At 41.7% G+C, this 19,999-nt stretch overlaps 1 protein-coding gene across 2 annotated transcripts in view; it reads left to right on the forward strand.

Moving 5' to 3' along the window:
- The window catches only part of LOC139331993 (dual specificity testis-specific protein kinase 1), a 63,806-nt gene that overhangs the window by 8,934 nt on the left and 34,873 nt on the right, over positions 1 to 19,999 (forward strand). For both annotated transcript variants that reach the window (XM_070963643.1, XM_070963642.1), the window contains 3 exons: positions 14,493 to 14,686; positions 15,846 to 15,967; positions 19,051 to 19,099. In XM_070963643.1, coding sequence (XP_070819744.1) covers positions 14,507 to 14,686; positions 15,846 to 15,967; positions 19,051 to 19,099 — 351 coding nt within the window. In that variant the 5' untranslated portion in view covers positions 14,493 to 14,506. The remainder of the gene's footprint in view (positions 1 to 14,492; positions 14,687 to 15,845; positions 15,968 to 19,050; positions 19,100 to 19,999) is intronic.

The raw sequence follows: 19,999 nt of genomic DNA on the forward strand, positions 1-19,999 counted from the left end.
AGGGATGTCTGGTGATCTGTGACTCAAATTGCCTGGTGACAAACGTATATGCCACTTTCCCCGGGTCGGCACATGACTCGTTCATCCGGCGAATTCTAGCATCCCTACAGTCTTTCAAGGGGACACCCCTCTGGATGTGTGGCTGCTAGGTAATAACGGCTATCCACTGAAAATGTGGTTGATGACGCCATATATCACACCGTCAACAAGAGGGCAGCGTGGTTTTAACAGTGTTTTCAGTGGTGTTTGGTCAGTCATCGCATGCACGCTGTGATCAATAATTAGCAACAGCAATGATTTAATGCAGCTGTCTGAGTCAGCACATACAGTCAGACCTATATTTATATATTTTGATCAGTATCTCATCTGACGACATCGCAAGCGCGTTCGGCATGCGTAATGGTCACTCACCCTGACCAAATGTACACAGGTGAAACAGGGATGCGAACTAATCGGTTAACGTCGCTGTGCCAACCAGAAACAGTCGTGGCATCCTACAGAGCATATATACTGCATCTATCTCAGAGCACTGAGAGACAGAGAGAGACAGACACATGGAAAAAACGTAAGTGATGATCGTTGTCTGCTATTACCCACGTCATTTCATTCCAAATACAAATGTTATCATTGTAATGCATAATGTTATCTACAAAGATGGAGTGCATCATTGCTTTGAGGAAGATGAGTAGGAGGAGGAAGATTTACCATCTAAGGACCTCATATTTAGACATCAGAATCAGAATCAGAAATCCTTTATTTATCCCCGAGGGGAAATTGTTTTTGTTGCAGTGCTCCTTACAAGAATAGAATTAGAATAAAATTAGAAAATAAAGAAAATAGAGAGAACTATATACATAAAAAGCAAATATAAAAACAAAATATTTATATTGAGTATATATATATATATGTCAGGAGACATGAGTGACGTCAGTCTCCTGGAAACTTGCCATGCGCCTCGCCAGCGGTGTTCTTAAAGGTGAGGCGAGGAGCTGCTGTGATTGGTGAAAATTTGACTCGGCTGTGCCAAACCGCACCCGTGGCGGAGTCGAAAATAGAGCCCAAGGTCTGGAGCCAGAGAATGCAGTAAGTGGTGGAGGACCTGGGCTGTTTGCTGATGAAGCCAGTCCCGGTGATGAGGGTGGATTCCCTTCAGTGGACCAGGCAGACAATATGGTTTTAGGCGGTTGTAGTGAATGACTTTAGGCTTAGCTCTTGGGTCCCGCTGGTCCAAAAGTTCATAGTCCACTCCGATTTCACCAGGGCCTGAGTCCAACCACCATTACACTTTGAAGGGGCCAGTCCACTTAGGTGACAGCTTTTGCCTGGAAAGGGCAGGAAGGTCAACCCACACCAAATCACCTGGCTCATAGGCTGTGTGTTTCATCCGGCAATCATAGTAGTGTTTTTGTTGAGCAGCTGCTACTTCAATGTTATGTGCAACTGAATGAAAAGCAGCACACAGTCTCTTTAATACAGAGTTGGCATATTCACTTGGAGTACCTGGAGTAGCATGTGAAACTCCTGGGGAGTCCCCTAACAGGAGATCAACAGGCAGGCGGGCCTCTTGACCATGGACCAGGAAGAAAGGAGTGTAGAGAAGGTGGAGGAATGAACACTTGTGTTGTATGCAAATTGAACTTGTCGTAGGTGGTCATCCCATTCACCTCCTCTGGTGTACAGATATTTTGCTAACTGATCCTTTATGGTCCTGTTTGCCTGTTCCACAATGCCATCTGACATAGCATGATAGGGAGATGTCCTTGTTTTGTGTATTCCCAGCCGGGAACACAGTTCTTTGACAAGATCTGAGTCGAACTGACGACCTTGGTCAGTGTGCAAACCACTGGGGACTACAATCTGTAAAACAGGATCATCTGGTGGGGGCCTAACTTTGCGACACAAGAGACCATCAATGAGGGTGAGTTTAGGAAACTCTCTCCAGTACTGTCTCATTTCTGGTGAAGCTGCTTTAATGTTTGAGAATGGCGGCCTGCTGTCAGTCAACACCCAGTTTATGATTGTTTGCAGCTCAGGGTCAGCTTCTTGAGCTTGGATGAAACACAGTCTGTTCATGAACTGTCTATGGTTTCAGCTGGAGTAACTGGTGAAACAGACTGCACATGTGATATTAAGTCTGCAGCAGGTAAAGCAATGGGTGGAGTCTCTGAGCAGGTTGCCAGTTCAGTGGCTGGAGTACATGTGAATGACTCTGAGTCTGTCTGAGTGTGACTGGAAACACATCTCACCTGAATGGCTGTAACCACTGGGGCAGCTTCTTCAGGGACATAGAGTCAGCATTTGCATGTTTTTTGCCTTGTTTATACTCAATTGTCCAGTCAAAGGGATCAATCTCCAGAGCCCATCTTGCTCTGCGACCTGTAGGGCCACAATCCAGAGCCATCTTCCTGAGGGAAAGAAGGGGTTTGTGGTCTGTGATGATGCGAAAGGGGTGGCCTGTCAGATACTTGCGAAAGTGACGGATGGCCCATAAGATAGCCCACAATTCCCTGTCATATGTGGGCCAACGTTTCTCTGTTTTTGTCAAAATGCAGCTGCCATACACAATAACATTTTCCATGCTGTCAGCATTTTTCTGTGACAGCACACATCCAATAGCAGTGCTGGATGCATCGGTGAAAAGCAGAAACTCCTTTGAAAAATCTGGGTAGGAGAGAATGGGTGTGTCATGGGTGTGCATTGCGGAGGCTTTCAAAAGCTGTCTGTTCAACCTCTGTCCATAAAAATGTTTTTACTTTCCGAGTGAGGGCATGCAGGGGCTCAGACATCTTTGCAAACTGATAAATGAAGCGCCTGTAGTAGGAACACAGCCCGAGGAATGCTCTGACTTCAGTGGGGTTCTTTGGTGTAGGCCAGTCTCTCACCTTTTGAATGTTTTTTTGGTCAAGTTTTATTCCTGCAGATGAGACAATATGTCCCAGGAATGCCACCTCCTGCCGTGCAAAGCTGCATTTAGAAGGCTAGAGTTTTAGGTTGGCAGCTCTGAGGCAGTCGAACACCTCTCTCAGGTGCTGAAGGTGGACAGAGAAGCTGGGGCTGTAGACAATTATGTCATCAAGATATACCAGGCATGTTTTCCAGGAGAGACCCTGTAACACCAACTGCATGCCCATGGGCATCACAACTGGTAGAGTCCTCTGCCTGTGGTGAAAGCTGTTTTGGCTTTGTCTTGCTCCTCAAGCTGCACTTGCCAGTAACCTGATGAAAGGCCCATGGTGCTGAAGACTGATGAGCCTCTGAGTGCATCCAAAGTGTCATCTGTTCTGGGCAAAGGGTGAGCATCTTTAACCGTGACTGCGTTCAGGCCTCTATAATCCACACAAAAACGCTACATCACCACAGGTGCTGCTCAGGGGCTGTGACTCACTTCCACTATTCCCTTTTCCAGCATCTCGTCCACATGTGACTCAATCAGTGTTTGCATTTTTGGGGAAGTGCGATATGCACGCTTCCTAACTGGGGGTGCATTGTTTGTGTGGATTCTGTGTTTAACAATATCAGTGTTACCAGGTCTGTGCTGGTTTTACTGAACACATCCTGGCTCAGTACATTCACTCTTACACTAGTTTGTGGGGACAAACTTGCAGCGATGGAAAAAAAGCCAATCTAGAGCATTATTGTTACGTGCGATTAATCAAGGCCTGAACCCAAGGATGCAGAGTCTCAAATCAGGGATTTATTTGAATACAAAGTACAACCAAAAATCACCATAACAGGAAACTCAAAGTGCAAAAAATAAAACAGAAAAATCTCCAAAAGGGAGAGGCAAGACTTATGGTGCATTTCCATTACACAGTTCCAGTTCTACTCGACTCAGTTCTACTCTACTTGGTTTGGTTGTGTTTCCATTACAATTGAGTACTTCATAGTACCTCCTCAACATAGGCGGGGTCGTCATACCACGGCTGCGCGAAACTGCCATGACGTCAATTTGTACGCGACGCAAACAGAGCTGACAAACAATGGAGGACATTGAGGTGATGTTGTATTTGCTGCTCGGTTTGTGGCTTTTTGTCGACGGACTACGGTGATATTTTACGAGCAGCCATTTCCCTCGAGTGTGAATAAAGAATAAAGTCCGCGGTTGCTGATGCCCGGCGTTACAATGGAGGGGGGCGGGACTGTTTTTCTGGTGTTGGACGTCACAGACCAGTGACGACACTCTCCGGCCAATCAGTGGCTGACAGGCTGTTGACGTCACACATATAGTATCGCTTCTACTCGCTTGGAACCTCGCCAGAGCAGGTACTAAAAATAGTATCGGGTACCAGGTACTATCCCTAATGGAAACACAAAACAACCGGGTAGAGTAGAGTCGAGTCGAGTTGAGCCGCGCTAATGGAAATACGGCAATACACTCGCTTGCAAAAATAAAACACGCCCAATACAAAAACTGGCGGATGATTAACTTCTACCAGTATGCAAATAAATAGAAAAACTCCAAAAGGGAGAGACAAGACTTACAGTTGCTTACAACAGAAAACACGCCCTATACAAAAACTGGCGGATGGCACAAATACGTTCAAATCACACACTAATATAAAGCAGGTTAGAAGTAGGCTCGAGGGCTAGAGACACGGGAGAACACGGCTGGACTGAGGAATAGTGTGGCACAGGAGTGAGCGTGAGTGGAGCATATGAAGCCGGCTAAATGCTGATGAGCTGCAGGTGTGACTCGTGTGCCTCGCCCCCGAGCCGGTGGCCCCGCCTCTCCGCACCGAGCCTGCTGAAGCAGAGAGGAAAGAAGGTAGAAATTAAAGTGCCAGAACAAAACCCAAGACCATGACAATTATTACAGCTTGAAACTAAACTGGATTAGCTGCAAGGACAAATGTACTTGGATAGAATTAACAGTCTTCAGAGTTCAGATGCCCAACAATCAGCTTTCACAAGACCACATTCTGACAGTGTTATGCAGGCAAGTTTTGCGGTGAGCTGAAAACTCATTCAGAGGAAGAATTTATAAAGTATTGCTTTGTTGCTGCTGTGGAGCTGTGGGAAAAATTGTTCCAAGGTGTCTGTTTGTCTCTTTTCTAAAGTGGCTCTTGCAAAGACTCATAGACTGCAATATGTGTTCAGTTAGGGGATGCATATTTCATCATTTATCATCAGAACATTATATCATAATATGTCATTGAAATTGTAAATAGATTATAAGTTTGGTTTTTTTGCCAGATAGGCTTGCAGCACATGAGGAAAACAGGACAGGCCGAAACTATTGCTTGCAGACTGCGAGCCTCTGTCTGAACAGCTGCTGTGGTTAACATGTACACTGAAATCATTGCATCCTGTTTACTGGATCAATGTATAAACCATGCACAGAGAGTGTACAGCAAATTTCCACCCAGGTTTCTGAATGTGCATAATTCCACAGGTGGTGAGACTGAGAACTGATGCTCCAAGTTGGCAATACAGGAAAATGGAAGTGTGAATTTAGGTGATATTTTACTGAGAGCTTTTTCAATACATTGCATTAGGATTTAAACATAAACCCGCTCTGTGATTACGTAGTGATGGATGAGAGGTTAACAATCTTTGTTTTTGCCAAGCCAAGCTAATTTGGTCTATCTTGAATAAATATGTTTGTCAATATGCATTATAATAATTCTAATGATAATGATTTTTGTATAAATAAACACAAAAATACATTAGCTTAATATTATTATGATTATTCAGACTATTATCCTGTTGGGGACTAAGAATAACCTTCACCTTTAGGTATAACCAATTAAGAACTTGTTAAAATGCACATGTATGGCCACACAGTAATGCTGTGTGCAGTAGGGATGATGAGATTCATATTGGTGATCTGATACAAACGTTTGCGATGCGACTGGATCGGTAGATTCAAGGTACATCGGATATAATTTACGGTGCATCTCTTCTAGCCTGTCTGCATTGGTAAATTCCATGGTTAAATCGATTATTTAATGTTCTAGTACTATTCCCTGCCTAGACATGTTTTCCGAGGCAACCTGAATGCACCATCGCTCCTCCTTCAGTGACGCAAGCGTTGTTCACAACACGGAGGGAAACGAGAATGACGTTAGCAGTGAGGAGATATTCATCCATCCATCCATCCATCCATCCATCCATCCATCCATCCATCCATCCATCCATCCATCCATCCATTTTCTATGCCGCTTATCCCTTTCGGGGTTGCGGGGGGGCCGGAGCCGACGGGCGGGAGGCGGGGTACACCCTGGACCGGTCGCCAGTCGATCGCAGGGCAACACACAAGACAGACAACCATTCACGCTCACGCTCACACCTAAGGACAATTTGGAGTCACCAATTAACCTAACGGTCTGTGGGAGGAAGCCGGAGTACCCGGAGAGAACCCACGCATGCACGGGAAGAACATGCAAACTTCACACAAATCGAACCGGCAACCTTCTTGCTGTGAGGCACGCGCACTACCTGCTGCGCCACCGTGCAGCCGGGAGATATTCAGTGCACCAAAAAAGACACACAAATCAAATGTGTGGCAATATTTCGGGTTTTTCAAGCGAGAAGGTAAACCGGACAAAACGCACGCAATCTGCGAACAATGCCGAGCAGAGCTATCAATTATGTCAGTAGCACAAGGAACCTGACTATGCACGTTCTTAATACTGTGCTTTCTGAAACTGTGAAGTTTTATACGTTTTGTAAAATTTCAGAGACGGAGAACATAATTCAGAGTAAGGATTGCTTATTATAAATGAAATTTAATGCTCTGTCTATACATACTGAATTATGTCTTTTTTAAAAATAGGATTTATTGGTTTGCTCAGTAAAAACAAACCAAATATTACGTGCATCTCTCAAATTGATACAGAGAGTAAAGCAGAGTTGTGCTATAAGAAATCTGATATGGGCACACTCGTACCACTAATAACTGTATCGATCTGGATCGATAGGCTGAAACAACAGTGAGAGACCTATCCCCGACCTGAAGGCGCAGGAAAGCGACCCTCTCGCTCAGCGGGGAGAACTCCAACACATGGTGGCTGAGCTGGGGGGCTATAAGCAAGCCCACACCAGCTTGCCGCCTCTCACCGCGGGCAACTCCAGAGTATAAGAGAGTCCAGCCTCTCTCAAGGAGTTGGGTTCCAGAGCCCAGACTGTGCGTGGAGGTGAGCCCAACTATCTCTAGCCGGTACCGCTCAACCTCCCGCACTAGCTCAGGCTCTTTCCCCCACAGTGAGGTGACATTCCATGTCCCCATAGCCAGAGTCGTTGACCAGGGTTTGGGTCGTCGGGGCCCCCGCCCACGACTGCCACCCATATCACAAAGCACCGGCCCCTTCTGATCCTTCCTGCGGGTGGTGGGCCTACGGGAAGGCGGGCCCACGTCGCTCCTTCGGGCTGTGCCTGGCGGGGTCCCGTGGGCAAAGACCCGGCCATCAGGCGCTCATCAGCGAACCCCAACCCCAGGCCTGGCTCAAGGGTGGGGCCCGGGTGACGCCAATCTGGGCGACGTACGCTTCCTTGGTTGTTTCTCTTTCATAAGGGGCTTTTGAACCGTTCTTAGTCTGACCCGTCACCTAGAACCTGTTTGCCTTGGGAGACCCTACCAGGGGCATTAAGCCCCAGACAACATAGCCTCTAGGATCATTCGGGTGCTCAAACTCCTCCACCACGATAAGGTGTCGGTTCAAGGAGGAGTAGAGTTGATGTGTTTGAACAAATTCTTATTATGTTGTCTAAGTGTTGATTTTCTTGCTTGTGAAAGATAAGTATATTCTGTGTGTGTGTGTATATATATATATATATATATATATATATATATATATATGGTGTTCTCTTCCATCCATTTTCTATACCGCCTATCCCTTTCGGGGTTGCGGAGCCTATCCCAGCTGTCAATAGGCGAGAGGTGGGGTACACCCTGGACCGGTTGCCAGTCGATCACAGGGCAACATATATACACAAACAAGCAGTCACGCTCACACTCACACCTAAGGGCAATTTAAAGTCACCAATTAACCTAACGAGCATGTTTTTGGTCTGTGGGAGGAAGCCAGGGTACCTGGAGAGAACCCATGCATGCAGAACATGCAAACTTCACACAGAAAGGCCTGACCCGGGGATCGAACCGGCAACCTTCTTGCTGTGAGGCACATGCACTACCTGCTGCTCCACCGTGCCACCCTATCTATCTATCTATCTATCTATCTATCTATCTATCTATCTATCTATCTATCTATCTATCTATCTATCTATCTATCTATCTATTAGTTTTCAAGTTTGTGGTCATTATGGGACCTGTGTGCTGTTTTGGATGGAACTAACAGTGGATTGGAAAACAAGATAGAGAAGAGAAAAATGGGAAATTGACTGTGGAATTGAGAAATGGAGACTAAGAAGCAGGAAAGTAGACAAACTGCAGACCGTAAAAAAGGGCAAGTCATCTCCTAAACTGGGCACTATGGTTTTTGTCAAAGATTATTGAAACAAAAGTTATTGGTAACTATATTCAGTGGTAGATTAAAGATTGTTGACCACTAGTCCTGCAAAAGAGCAATGTTTATGAGTGGGTCATTGATTTGTTTGACACAAGAGAAGATCCCAAGAAGCAACTGAACCAGAATCAACAATCACACACAGTAACACTAACTCTGAACTCCTCCCAGTGTGGAGCTCAAATACGGCACACTCCCATCAGTAATTGTCTTTGGCCTGGCTGAGCTAGTAAAACCATTAAGCGCTTTCCACTGCTCTGAAAATGAATTGTGCAAACACTCCTAAATGACTGATATCTTCATGGGAGTGGACATCAAACAATTCTCTGCACCACTCAGTTCCAGACACCATTGTGTTCTAAGGCACACTCCCAGTACTAAAAAACAAGTGATTGAGCTTAGCCATGCACATATATGTTCTTATGCATGTATATGTTCTTCTCGTATATTGCATGTTCTCCCCGTGCTCACCTGAGATATCCTCCATAAATATACCCCCACTAAAAACATGCAAGAAGATCACCACCTGACCAATGGTGACGAAAGGAACTGGGTCCCCAGGTGCCGCTGTCGGCTGGCAGCCCACCGCTCCTCGTCTGCCGTGGAGGAAGGACTTTCCAGGATGGGCAAATGCGGAGAAATAATTTCACTAAGCATGGCGTGTGTGCAGTCTCCCTCCTGTAACATGTGTGCTGTGATCAATAAAGTAAAATCTTAATCTTAAATATGAATAAGATCATTTGCATATGAATAAGAACAAACAAGTTTTAAAATATCTTCATCATATAAGTAAGAATGAACAGGTTAAAATATTTCTTTGATTTATTTAAATTTATTTATTTATTTATTTATTTATTTATTTATTTATTTATTTATTTATTTATTTATTTATTTGTTTGTTTGTTTGTTTGTTTGTTTGTTTGAGAGGCACATGATGAGGGGAGACATTGTGAAGTGAAACTAAAGGTGAATGTACTTGGTAGACACTTATCCAATGCAGATATAACTAATAACATAAATTGCTGCATTGAATTGATTGCTTGGACAAGCCATTGTTCATGTTACCTATTACAACTGTGCTTTTCCTACAATGACATGTCAAATTGTAATTTAATTAATTTGGAAGAGATAAAGAAACAGGGGTCCTCTGATGCTAGCAAGGCTTGCAAGATTCAAGTTGCAACTTAGCAATCAAACAAGATATGAGAGTAAAGAAAAGAATAACAGGTGATGGCTATTGAGATATCTGTTATGCATTTCCCTAGTAGAAGTTGATGGAAAAATGTAAACATAAATGTAACATTTTTGGGCAAGACACTTTTTCAGTTTCCAAGGTGGGTTGTGACAAAAAAAAATGTTTGGGAGCCACATCTTTAAAATATGTATAAGCCTATTGAAGACAGATGAAGGATTGAGCAAGTAGAGAGACTGAGAGAGTGACATGATAGATCATAGGGATGCACTGTAAGCACTGTTGGAGCTGAAAGTGTAGTGATTGTTTAGACCAAATCCAAATGAACAAAAGCTGCATGAATGGCCAGGGTTGATTCCCCTGGCTTGATTGAGAAAACCCTGCCAGTTGGGTTCATATGTTAGCATGTGCTTTCCACCGCCATCATCGTAAAGGCCAGAGAGGCTGTTGTTGCAGAAAAAATAAAGTCTGACCTTCAGTATTGTCACCCCAGTCCTCTGTGGCTGATGTTAGGTCAGGACTACCCCCTTTGTGAGGAATGGAGAGCAAATAACCGGTCTCACTGTGGGATGTTAAACCTGCAAGTTTTACCCCATCTGTAATATATGTAAAGGATTGGTGCATGTACTGTATGTACATTTTGTGAAAGGATAATAGACTGGTCATAATTTTACTTTTTTTAGTTGATGGATAAAACTCTTTTGCAGGTTCAGACTTCCCTGAGATCATTCTGTGTCAATTGTTTACACAATTCTTTGTTGAATATACTGTACTGTGTAGTTTTCATCCATTTTCAAGTCTTCTATCTTCTTACTTTGAGCTAGAAAGACCATTCAGACTTTCAACTGTTAACCAGCTTTCATACATCTTTGATACTATTCAACTTTCAAATCTCATTAAAATCTTAATATTTAGCTTTCTTTGAATCTTAGTTACAGACAAAGTCAATTAGAAAGTCCTTCAAACTACTCATCCTCAAACTTTGATTACAGCTGGGAAAAGAAAGCTGATATAGATTAGCAAAATAGTGCAGTTTTCTCTCTCTCTCTCTCTCTCTCTCTCTCTCTCTCTCTCTCACACACACACACACACACACACACACACACACACACACACACACACACACACACACGTCCTAGACACTTTCCTTTTTTCAAGTTTACTTTAAGACAGAAACTCCATTCAAATAATAATCGTCTTTCATACATTATGAGATTTATTCTTATTCTTCTGCCACTTCTTCATTCAAATTCTAGCCAGTAATGCAGTTTAGCTTCCTGCTTACACTGTATTTTGCATCCATCATACCTTTTACACTTTTCCATCTATTTATGCTCTTTATGCACAACAGGTGTTGTTGAACAACATAATGTTGGAATCTGATAGGAGCAGGTTTGGTTATTAGCAGATACTACAGATAGTTATTGATACCAATAACTGCATTAATATCAGTAAAATTAACAGGTATATGTGTGTGTGTGAGTGTGAATGCCTGTGAAGGTGTCTGGATGTGTACAGAGAGAGGGGGAAAGGTACTCACTGCAAGGCAGAGGGGATCCTAATTGCCATGGAAAGACACAATAACTGTCTCTTTATCACACAGAAATGAGCTCAGCTCAGAGTTTGTCAGCTGTGGCATTGGTCTTTTAACTGATAAAGTGCAGCTTACTGGCATTATGGCAGTAGCAGAAAACTAAAACAAAACAAGCAAAGCCTGATGACACAGGCCACACAATCAATGTTATGTGCTAAGTACATGAAAACAGGCAGCAAGCACAGTGATCTCAAACATCAACAACAGGACTTGGTGGTCTGTTAATTTGATAATACAGTAAAGCTTACAGTAACACACTATCATTAATCCGTCTCTGCCCAGACAAAAGTCTAATACTTGAAATCACTTCAGGAACATTTAACAAGTGTTTCAGTTTGTTCACTTAAAATAAATAAATAAATAAAAAATCAGGCTACTGTTTTGACCTGTGGGCCTTCGTGCAGGCTTTTGGTTTTACATGCAGGCCTGTCTTTGTTGATCCATGTAATGAGATGTCAACAATAATGTGTAGGTTAAACCAAAATCATTATCTGAAACACAAACGTCTGTGTAGGGGGGAACTAAATGGTTGAGGAACAGCCATCCTAAAAGGATGGCAAGAGAACACCATGGCAAGAGTAAGCATAGCAATAAGAACCAAGGTGGTCATCCTGAATCAACAAGGTCTCTCACAGGCAGAAGGGTGTTTTGAGATGTGCTCTCAAAGCACTACTAAAGAAGCATGGAGAAACAAGCAAGGTTGTTTACAGAAAAATTACAGTGGTCAGCCAAGAAAAGTGAGGGCAGCAGATCAAGGACACATCAAGCTGACTTAGCTTCACAATTGGAACATGTCTAGCAGTGCCGTCAGCTCAGAACTGGCAGAAACCAGTGGGACCCTGGCACATCCATCCACAGTTAGGAAAATTGTTTCAGCCTTAAATCTATTCCTTTAATGTCAAAGCAAAGCCAAGCTACACATCTATGCACGAAAACACAAGAACTAGAGTGCAGAAAAATGGCAACAGGTGCTCTGGACTGATGAGCCAAATTGTGCAATATTGGGCTCACACGGAAGGCAGTTGCACTACAAGGATGTGTCTGTTGGCAAAAATGAAGTATCGTGGAGGCTCCTTGCAGGTTTGGAGTTGCATTTCTGCAAAGAGAGTTGGGTATTCAGTCACAATTAGTGATGTCCTCAATGTTGAGAAGTACAGGCAAATTCTCATTCATCATGCAATACCATTAGGGAGATGTCATGCAATGCTTGACAATGACCTAAAACATACAGCCGAGTAATAGAAGAAGAAGAGAAAAGATGTCCTGCAATAGATGGCATGATCCCCCCAGAGCCCTGATCTCAACATCAACAATTCAGTCTGGGCTTATGTAAAGAGACATAAGCAATTGAGACACAGAAGAATTTTGGCAAGTTTTCCAAGATGCTTGAAACAAAGTACCCGCTGAGTACCATAAAAACTGTTTCGCAGTCTATCTTCCTGTGCGTCCTCCTCAGAGTGTCACAATAAATCATCATCAACACTAGCTCTGTCCCTGACGTGTGTGTTTGGGTCCTAACCCTTGTTTTCCTGTACCCTGCATGCATGCATGACAAGCTGTGCGAAAGTGTACCTTGGAAAATTGGTGCTGTTTTAAAGGCAGTGGGTGATCATGCCAAATATTGATTAGATTTACGATTTTTCCGTTTACTGCACGATGCACATTGTTCATTGATAAAAAAATAAAAACTATAATTATTGTGTTTATTATTATTATCCCTTGACAGAAATTACCTTATATTGTCTCTTGAGTACACACTTTTACATGCTCGCTTGACCACTCTGGAAAGTGTCTGTGTTCAGTGATGACGCACATTATTAATTCGTCTTTGTTTTGCTCTGTAAAGTGGAAGCACTTTCCCTTCATCCATGCAGCTAATAAGTAGGAAAATTAAATTAGACCTTTTGTGCATCGCTCTTTCATCCAGGGTTGCTTTAATACAGTTAAATGTATAAGTTGCCCCTTTGGTTGTCATAATCTTTTGCGTTGCTATTATCTTTTCAGCATCAGTGTGCAATTCGATTATTTTACATTTTGTTGGGCTGACCAGTATACTGATATAAATGTAGGTATGGAATATAGATATAAATATGAATATAGTGTGTATAGTGTATCCAATGGCTTTTCCATCTTGACAACTTGAGTTCAATGGCCATCTTTTTTTTTTTTTGGTAGAATTACGAGCTGCAGGATCTTAAACTTTGAGTGAATAAAAGCCTGTGTCATTCATGCATAATGTTGTGTTCCAGTCACCGCTTTCAGGTTGAATTTGATATATTTTTTACTCAATGATACACCATCATCATTGTGTGAACCTGTCAATCTTAAAGGTATGTTCACAAAGTTACAAAAAACAAAACAAAACATTTTCTTGCCTCTACTGGTAACACACCTAGCAGGCTTGTCATTCTTTCAAAAAATCAAGTTGTAACTAACTCTAACTAACATGCAATTTGCTTGAATTAATTAAAACACAACCCTGCCACTGCAAAAACTCAACTCTAAAAAACAGAAAAAGCAGTAAAATGTGGGAAATTTCGCTTACAATTAGCAAAAATATCTATCAACGGAACAACAAAATCAAATTTTAAAACAAGTGAAAATATCTCGTATCAAAGAGTCCACAGTTATCTTGAAAGTAGTGCGGCCAGACTAAAAACATAGTACATTTGTCTGGATACAAATAAATTCTGACTTTGACAAAGTAGTTTTATATAAGTAGGTGACGTCACAGCTCTCAGGTGAGTTTATGTAAGCACGCATGGTAGAAATGGCAGCGTAATGACGCTGCCATTATGAAAAGAATGCATTTGCTATATGTTGCAGTGAAAAGAATGTAATGCAGTAGTATGGGCTCCATTTGACTGATTGAAGTAGCTTGCAAGCTTTCTATCATCACCAGGTCATGGTTTTTGGAAAGAGATTTCTTTGGATTTTTTTAATAGAATTTTAAAAATTCTTTTCACTTCCATTATATTCTGGTCAAGGTTGAAATAGAAAAAGGGAAAATAAGTCCAACATGATCTGCAGGGCTACGTACAGGGACTGTCACTTTTTAATGGCAATATAAACTAACATGCATGTGTTGAAGATTGTGCCTCTACCTGTGCTTTTTTGGGTGATTCTTTTCCACAGCTTGTATTTTTTTTTTTTACTAAATGAACAATTCCAGCTCATAACCTAAATATAACCTTTTAGTAGCTTCAGCTTAACCTCTGTCTCTGTGTCTTTACCTTCCCAGCGGACATCTCCAGGATGTGTGATGTGGATATGTCCTCTGAGCCCACTAGTCCCACCCTGTATGGTGAGTCTTCAGACAAGTACTATCATGTGGACCGCTGGCAGAAACTCCGCACTGCTGTCCGCAAACTGGAGTTCTGGGAAAACTTCACCGCTGAGCTAATCGGGAGTGGCTTCTTCTCCAAAGTCTATAAGGTATTCCTTCTGTCCTCCCCCATTTGGCCTTGTTGCAGGCCTTCATGTGAGCTGTCATCAAAGCTTGCTTTGTTCCAGCCATTAATTGGGACATTCTTGCCATTCCATGATTGGCCCACCAGCTTTCGAGACTATGGACGTGCAATACTCATCTCCAGCTGAGACCTTACATAACTCCTAATGTGACACCAGTGCTGGAGTCAACCTAAGAAATGATTTTCATGCATTTAGGCTTTTGTCCCTGATGAAATGAGGTAGAGAGAGGCATGGACAGTATGGATGAGTGATTCGGAAGTTAGAGCTTTGATGTGTTCAAATTGAATGAGATTTTGAAAGCATGTTTTTGCTCAACATCAGAGGGACAATCCACTTTATTCGTCACACATTACATGCAAATGCACACACACGCAATGCACTGGTGAAAAATTTCCTCTGCGGCAGACCAGGAGCGGTGGGCTGCCATCGGACTGGCGCCCTGGGACCCAGTTTTCTTCGTTGTCACCATTGGTCAGGTGGTGATCTTCATGCATGTTTTTAGAGGGTTTTTTATTTTATTTTATGGAGGATCCCCCTGGTGAACACGGGGAGAACATGCAAACTCCACACAGAAAGGCCCCTTTTTTCCTCGAGCAGCAGGCACCAAAGGCATGGTGGAGGACACACCCCCGGCGCCCACAGCGGGAATTGAGTCGGGGACCTTCTAGCTGTGAGGCGACAGTGTTACCACCTGTGCCACCGTGCCACCACAACATGGAAATCATCATAGAATCAACATACAAACCACAAATCGTTTTTTTTTTTTTTCTTTTTCTGTTTTTGGGCATTTTAGCCTTTATGCTAGAAACAGCTGAAGGTACGACAGGAAAGGGGCCAAAGAGAGAGCGGATGACACGCAGCAAATGAATCGCAGGTGGGAGTCCAATGTGTGGCCACTGCAGAGGAGTGACAGCCTCAATACATGGGGCGAACACCCTACCAACTGAGCTATTGGTCCTTGATTTCATACATACACTTTCAGAATCTTGCTTTAAAATCCTCTGCCACATTGTCTCCACTGTAAATCTACTGGCATCACCATCACCATCACTACTGTTAGAAAGTGCTATTGCCCCTTTTACTTCCACCATCTCTGCTACTAACAGAAACCAATGTCCTTCAGGTGATTCACAGCACCAGTCGGAAAGTGATGGTGGTGAAGATATATAAAAATGATGTGGACCAAGACAGCATTGTACGAGAGATCAGCCTGCTGCAGAAGCTCTCTCACCCCAATATTGTCAGGTAAAAGTCCACTCATTTCCCACTTCTTACCTTTGTGATTTGTCTAATGGGTTCAATTCTACTAAAGCAAAAGAAACTTGAGGTTTTCCCCTCACAACACATTCAGTCTCTCCTCTCTATCTCAACAGGCTCTAGGCCCTCCCTCACATCACACTCTCCCTGACACTCCTTTTCTTCCTCTACGTATTAACTTCACAATCTGTATTTTGGTAGGAGCATTTATGGCTACCATAGTTTTAGAACAGTATAATGGCAATACCCTCTAAACTCATTCATATTACTTACTGCTATACTAAATAAATGTACTACGGTTCATACTTACATGCTGATAATACTGAAACTGACTTTAAACAATGTATGCATATTTCTGCCAAATCCACACAACCCTCTAAATATATTTCACTTAGAGTATAATGTTTAAAAGATTTAAATTTACTTTAGGTTGTTGGGATCTTTTTAGAGCAGGTTTGGTTATTAGCAGATAGTAAGGATAGTTATCTATATCAGTAACTGTATTAATATCAATAAAATTATAAAAATTCATTAGTAATAAAGAAGTGCTAAAGGGACCAGTAACCAACAATGGTTACAGTTTCACAAAAGGGTTTGTAGTGAAGTCCCAAGGGACATACCAGTGCTTGTTTTTGTTTGTTTGTTTGTTTGTTTGTTTGTTTTGTTCCAGGTATACTATTATATTCATTTTGCAAACCATATGGATGAATTTTTCACACCTTTACAGGCAGCCATTCCTTAATGTACTATTGTACTGCTACTGTATTGTACTACTACCATGAAAATCTATTAGGAGACTCCTAAATGATGGTTTAATTTTCATGCCAGATGGAAATGTAATAGAAACCCAATGCTGCCAAGAATAGTAGGTAAAAAATGTAGAAGAAAATGTGTATGCATGTGTTTACATAATATATATATATATATAAAAAAACTCCAATAATATCTTGCATGCGGTATGTGTTGGTTAATTTCGCTAAATGTGGACAGCTGAACTAATTGGAAATATTATTATCACTTGGCAAAGTTTTCAAACAGTTGCTTATTTACATATCCAGCAGACACAGATCAATATTGCCTCTCATTTGCAGTCATGTTTGCATCCCTGTGATGAATATGTCAAATACTCTCCTTTTAATTATATTTCGGTTTTCAAAATGTATTTCTCCTGAGGCAATATCTGACGTTTGAGCTGCTAAATGCTCTATGTTCAGTGACGTGTCTGGTGTTTGGTATTTATCAGCACGTTTGTGGTAAAAACATCCCTGATGAAAATGAGCTTGATGAGAGTTTTGAAACTGAAAACAAACAAACAAACAAAAAAAGGAAAGTTGAATGTCACAAATCCAAAACAATGAGCTGAAAGAGGCGAAGAAAGGAGAGAAAAGAAAGGAGGAAAAGAAAAAATGCTCTGTACAGCTGTGAGAAACTACATTGAGTTCATAACTACGAATGAAAATTCCATGGAAAGTGGTACCAAAGACTCAATTAACTTGCATGTACAATGTTGCTTACTCTATTAAATTGATAGTTGTAACAGGACTGAAGCACAGCCTTGCTGTGGCTGGCAGTCAGCGCTGCCACTGCAGTCAGCACAAATTAAATGAGTCCTTGGTACTATATAACACTGGTCCTGTCATCTACAGCAGTTACATAATATGTGAAGTTAGGCAGACATACAGTAATGTTTGCCTAAGCAATCTTATTTTAGCCATTTAGCAAGGTCAAAGTGGTAAGGTTATCAGAGTGTAGCTTACCTGCTCAGGCTTTGACGAAAACAGTATGCATATTGTTTGTGCCTTTTTGAAATCATTGTTCCCAGGAACCAAGCAATACTGTTACACTGTTCTTCTTTGGCTAATCAGCTCTGATGACTAACTGATCAGGTGTCTGATGTAATTAAATGGGTTAAAATACACAATAGAATAGAAGAGGGACAGGTCACTCAGTAGTTTAAGCATTTTTAAATTTGATAGTAAAGCTATATATTTCCCAAAATTTTTAGTGAAATCCCACTTATGCATTTGAATGCATGTTATTCGTGTGTGTATACTATGGGTCCAGGTTTGTTGTGTCGTCTTATGGTGAAAACAAAGGCAAATTTCAGCAATAATGTTTTGTATTGTATCACATCCCACATCACACATCACACGTGATCATATCATATTAGTTTAAAGGGTAAGTCTCATGATACTTGAACATTGCACTGGGTGACATTCATTTCCATGAACACACGTGGTAATTAATTTTGACTCAATCCCACACACACTGTCTTGCTGTCACAAATAATGATGAGAGCACTAAATGTGTGTTAATCCACTGCTGAAAAGTCTCCTAGTCTCCTACAAGTGCACTTTTTCCTCTTGTTTGTGTAACAGTGGATAACAACTACAGTATCCAGCTGTATTAGCCTTATCCTTTAAAGGTCCAATATGTAGGAGTTAGGGGTATCTTCTGCCTGAAATTGAAAAGAATTTTAACCCTAACCCTAATTGTTTTTATTACTGTATAATGACCTGAAAATAAGAACTGCTGCATTTGTTTATCTAAGAATGAGCCCTTTTTATCTGCAGAGAGAGAAGGTCCTATTCCACGTTGCACTGCCATGTTTCACTAATTTACCCTGAGCGAAACATGAAAGTCTACACCAAATTTCATGCCAATCCTTCATTTCATTCTTGACTACTAAAGCAATAAAAATAACAATGACTAAAGATGTCATCCTCCTTGTGGTGCTAGATGAAAAGTCAGGGGATCACCAAAGTCTTTAGGATTCATCCCCTGGGATCATGGGTATATGTACAAATGTGCCAATCCGTCCAACAGTTGTTGAGATATTTCACTCTGGGCCAGAGTGATGGACTGACCAACCGACAGACTAACACTGCCTTTCCCAGCGTCGTGCTACCAACATGGCTAAAAGTGCTATGTGTGGTAATATGTGGAATCCCCAGAAAACATTAATTAAAAAAATATATCAATAATGATACGACATAATATATTTCCTTGTAAAACTCAGCTAATAGGGATGAACAAGGAACAATCAATAAACATATTGCGTCTTATTCTAGATATCTAGGAATCTGTGTCAAGGAAGACAAACTCTATCCGATCCTAGAGGTGAGTCCTACTTTTTTTTTTTCCTTTTAGCACCTTGTGAGTCATTGTTACTGTGCATGTTCACAGGCTGGGTTTGTTCTGATTGTGAATAAAAACACAGATTACACTGATATGACCTGATGGTGATGAAATGGTGAGCAAGCTGAGTCAGGTGCTTATTGTGTAACCAGGCCTGGTCATAGCTTCAGAGAATAGACTGTATGAAAGAAGTGGACGTAGCCACCATGACGTCACCCACTGGTGTATGGACCACCAATTTGAAGCCTCATGTTTGGCATTATGGCTGTCTTGTTTTTTGGAGACAGAAGTGACCGTATTTTATACCTATCTACAATGGGATTTGAAAATAAGCAAAATTTTCGAGTGCCCTGTCTGGGTTGTCTCACCATCTTTACACTGTCCACATACCCCTTCATTTAGACAAGGGTATACACCGTGAATTCTAAAGTCACCATGAGGCAACCAGCTGCTTTAAAATACCAGAGCAACTAGGATTGGGAAAACAAGTTCCTACATTAAGTAACTGCAGTTATATAGTAATGTACACATCACTTACACATTATTAGTTGTGATTTTGTGAGAAGCTACTGGCAAGAGAGACAATGGGTCAGAAAGGGTGATTATGAAAATAGATGGTAGAGATACTATAAATACAATTATTAATGGAGCATTAGTCTCTGTGCCTCCTGCGTTTATGTTTGGCAGGTCTATTGCTTTTCCCTTCATGTGATACACTAAAATAAAAAGCATGACTTTGACCATGCTGTTGCTCTTCATTAAGTATGGGTAAACTTCCTCCCATTTGGTGAAATAGTAGCACAAACTTTCAGCCTTTTTGGCAGGTCCATCCCTCCTATGTTCATCCTTTTTGTGCTTCTTGTTCTTCTTCTGCCCCTTGTT

Source organism: Chaetodon trifascialis, chromosome 6 (assembly GCF_039877785.1).
Source record: "Chaetodon trifascialis isolate fChaTrf1 chromosome 6, fChaTrf1.hap1, whole genome shotgun sequence".
Classification (NCBI taxonomy): Eukaryota; Metazoa; Chordata; class Actinopteri; order Chaetodontiformes; family Chaetodontidae; genus Chaetodon; species Chaetodon trifascialis.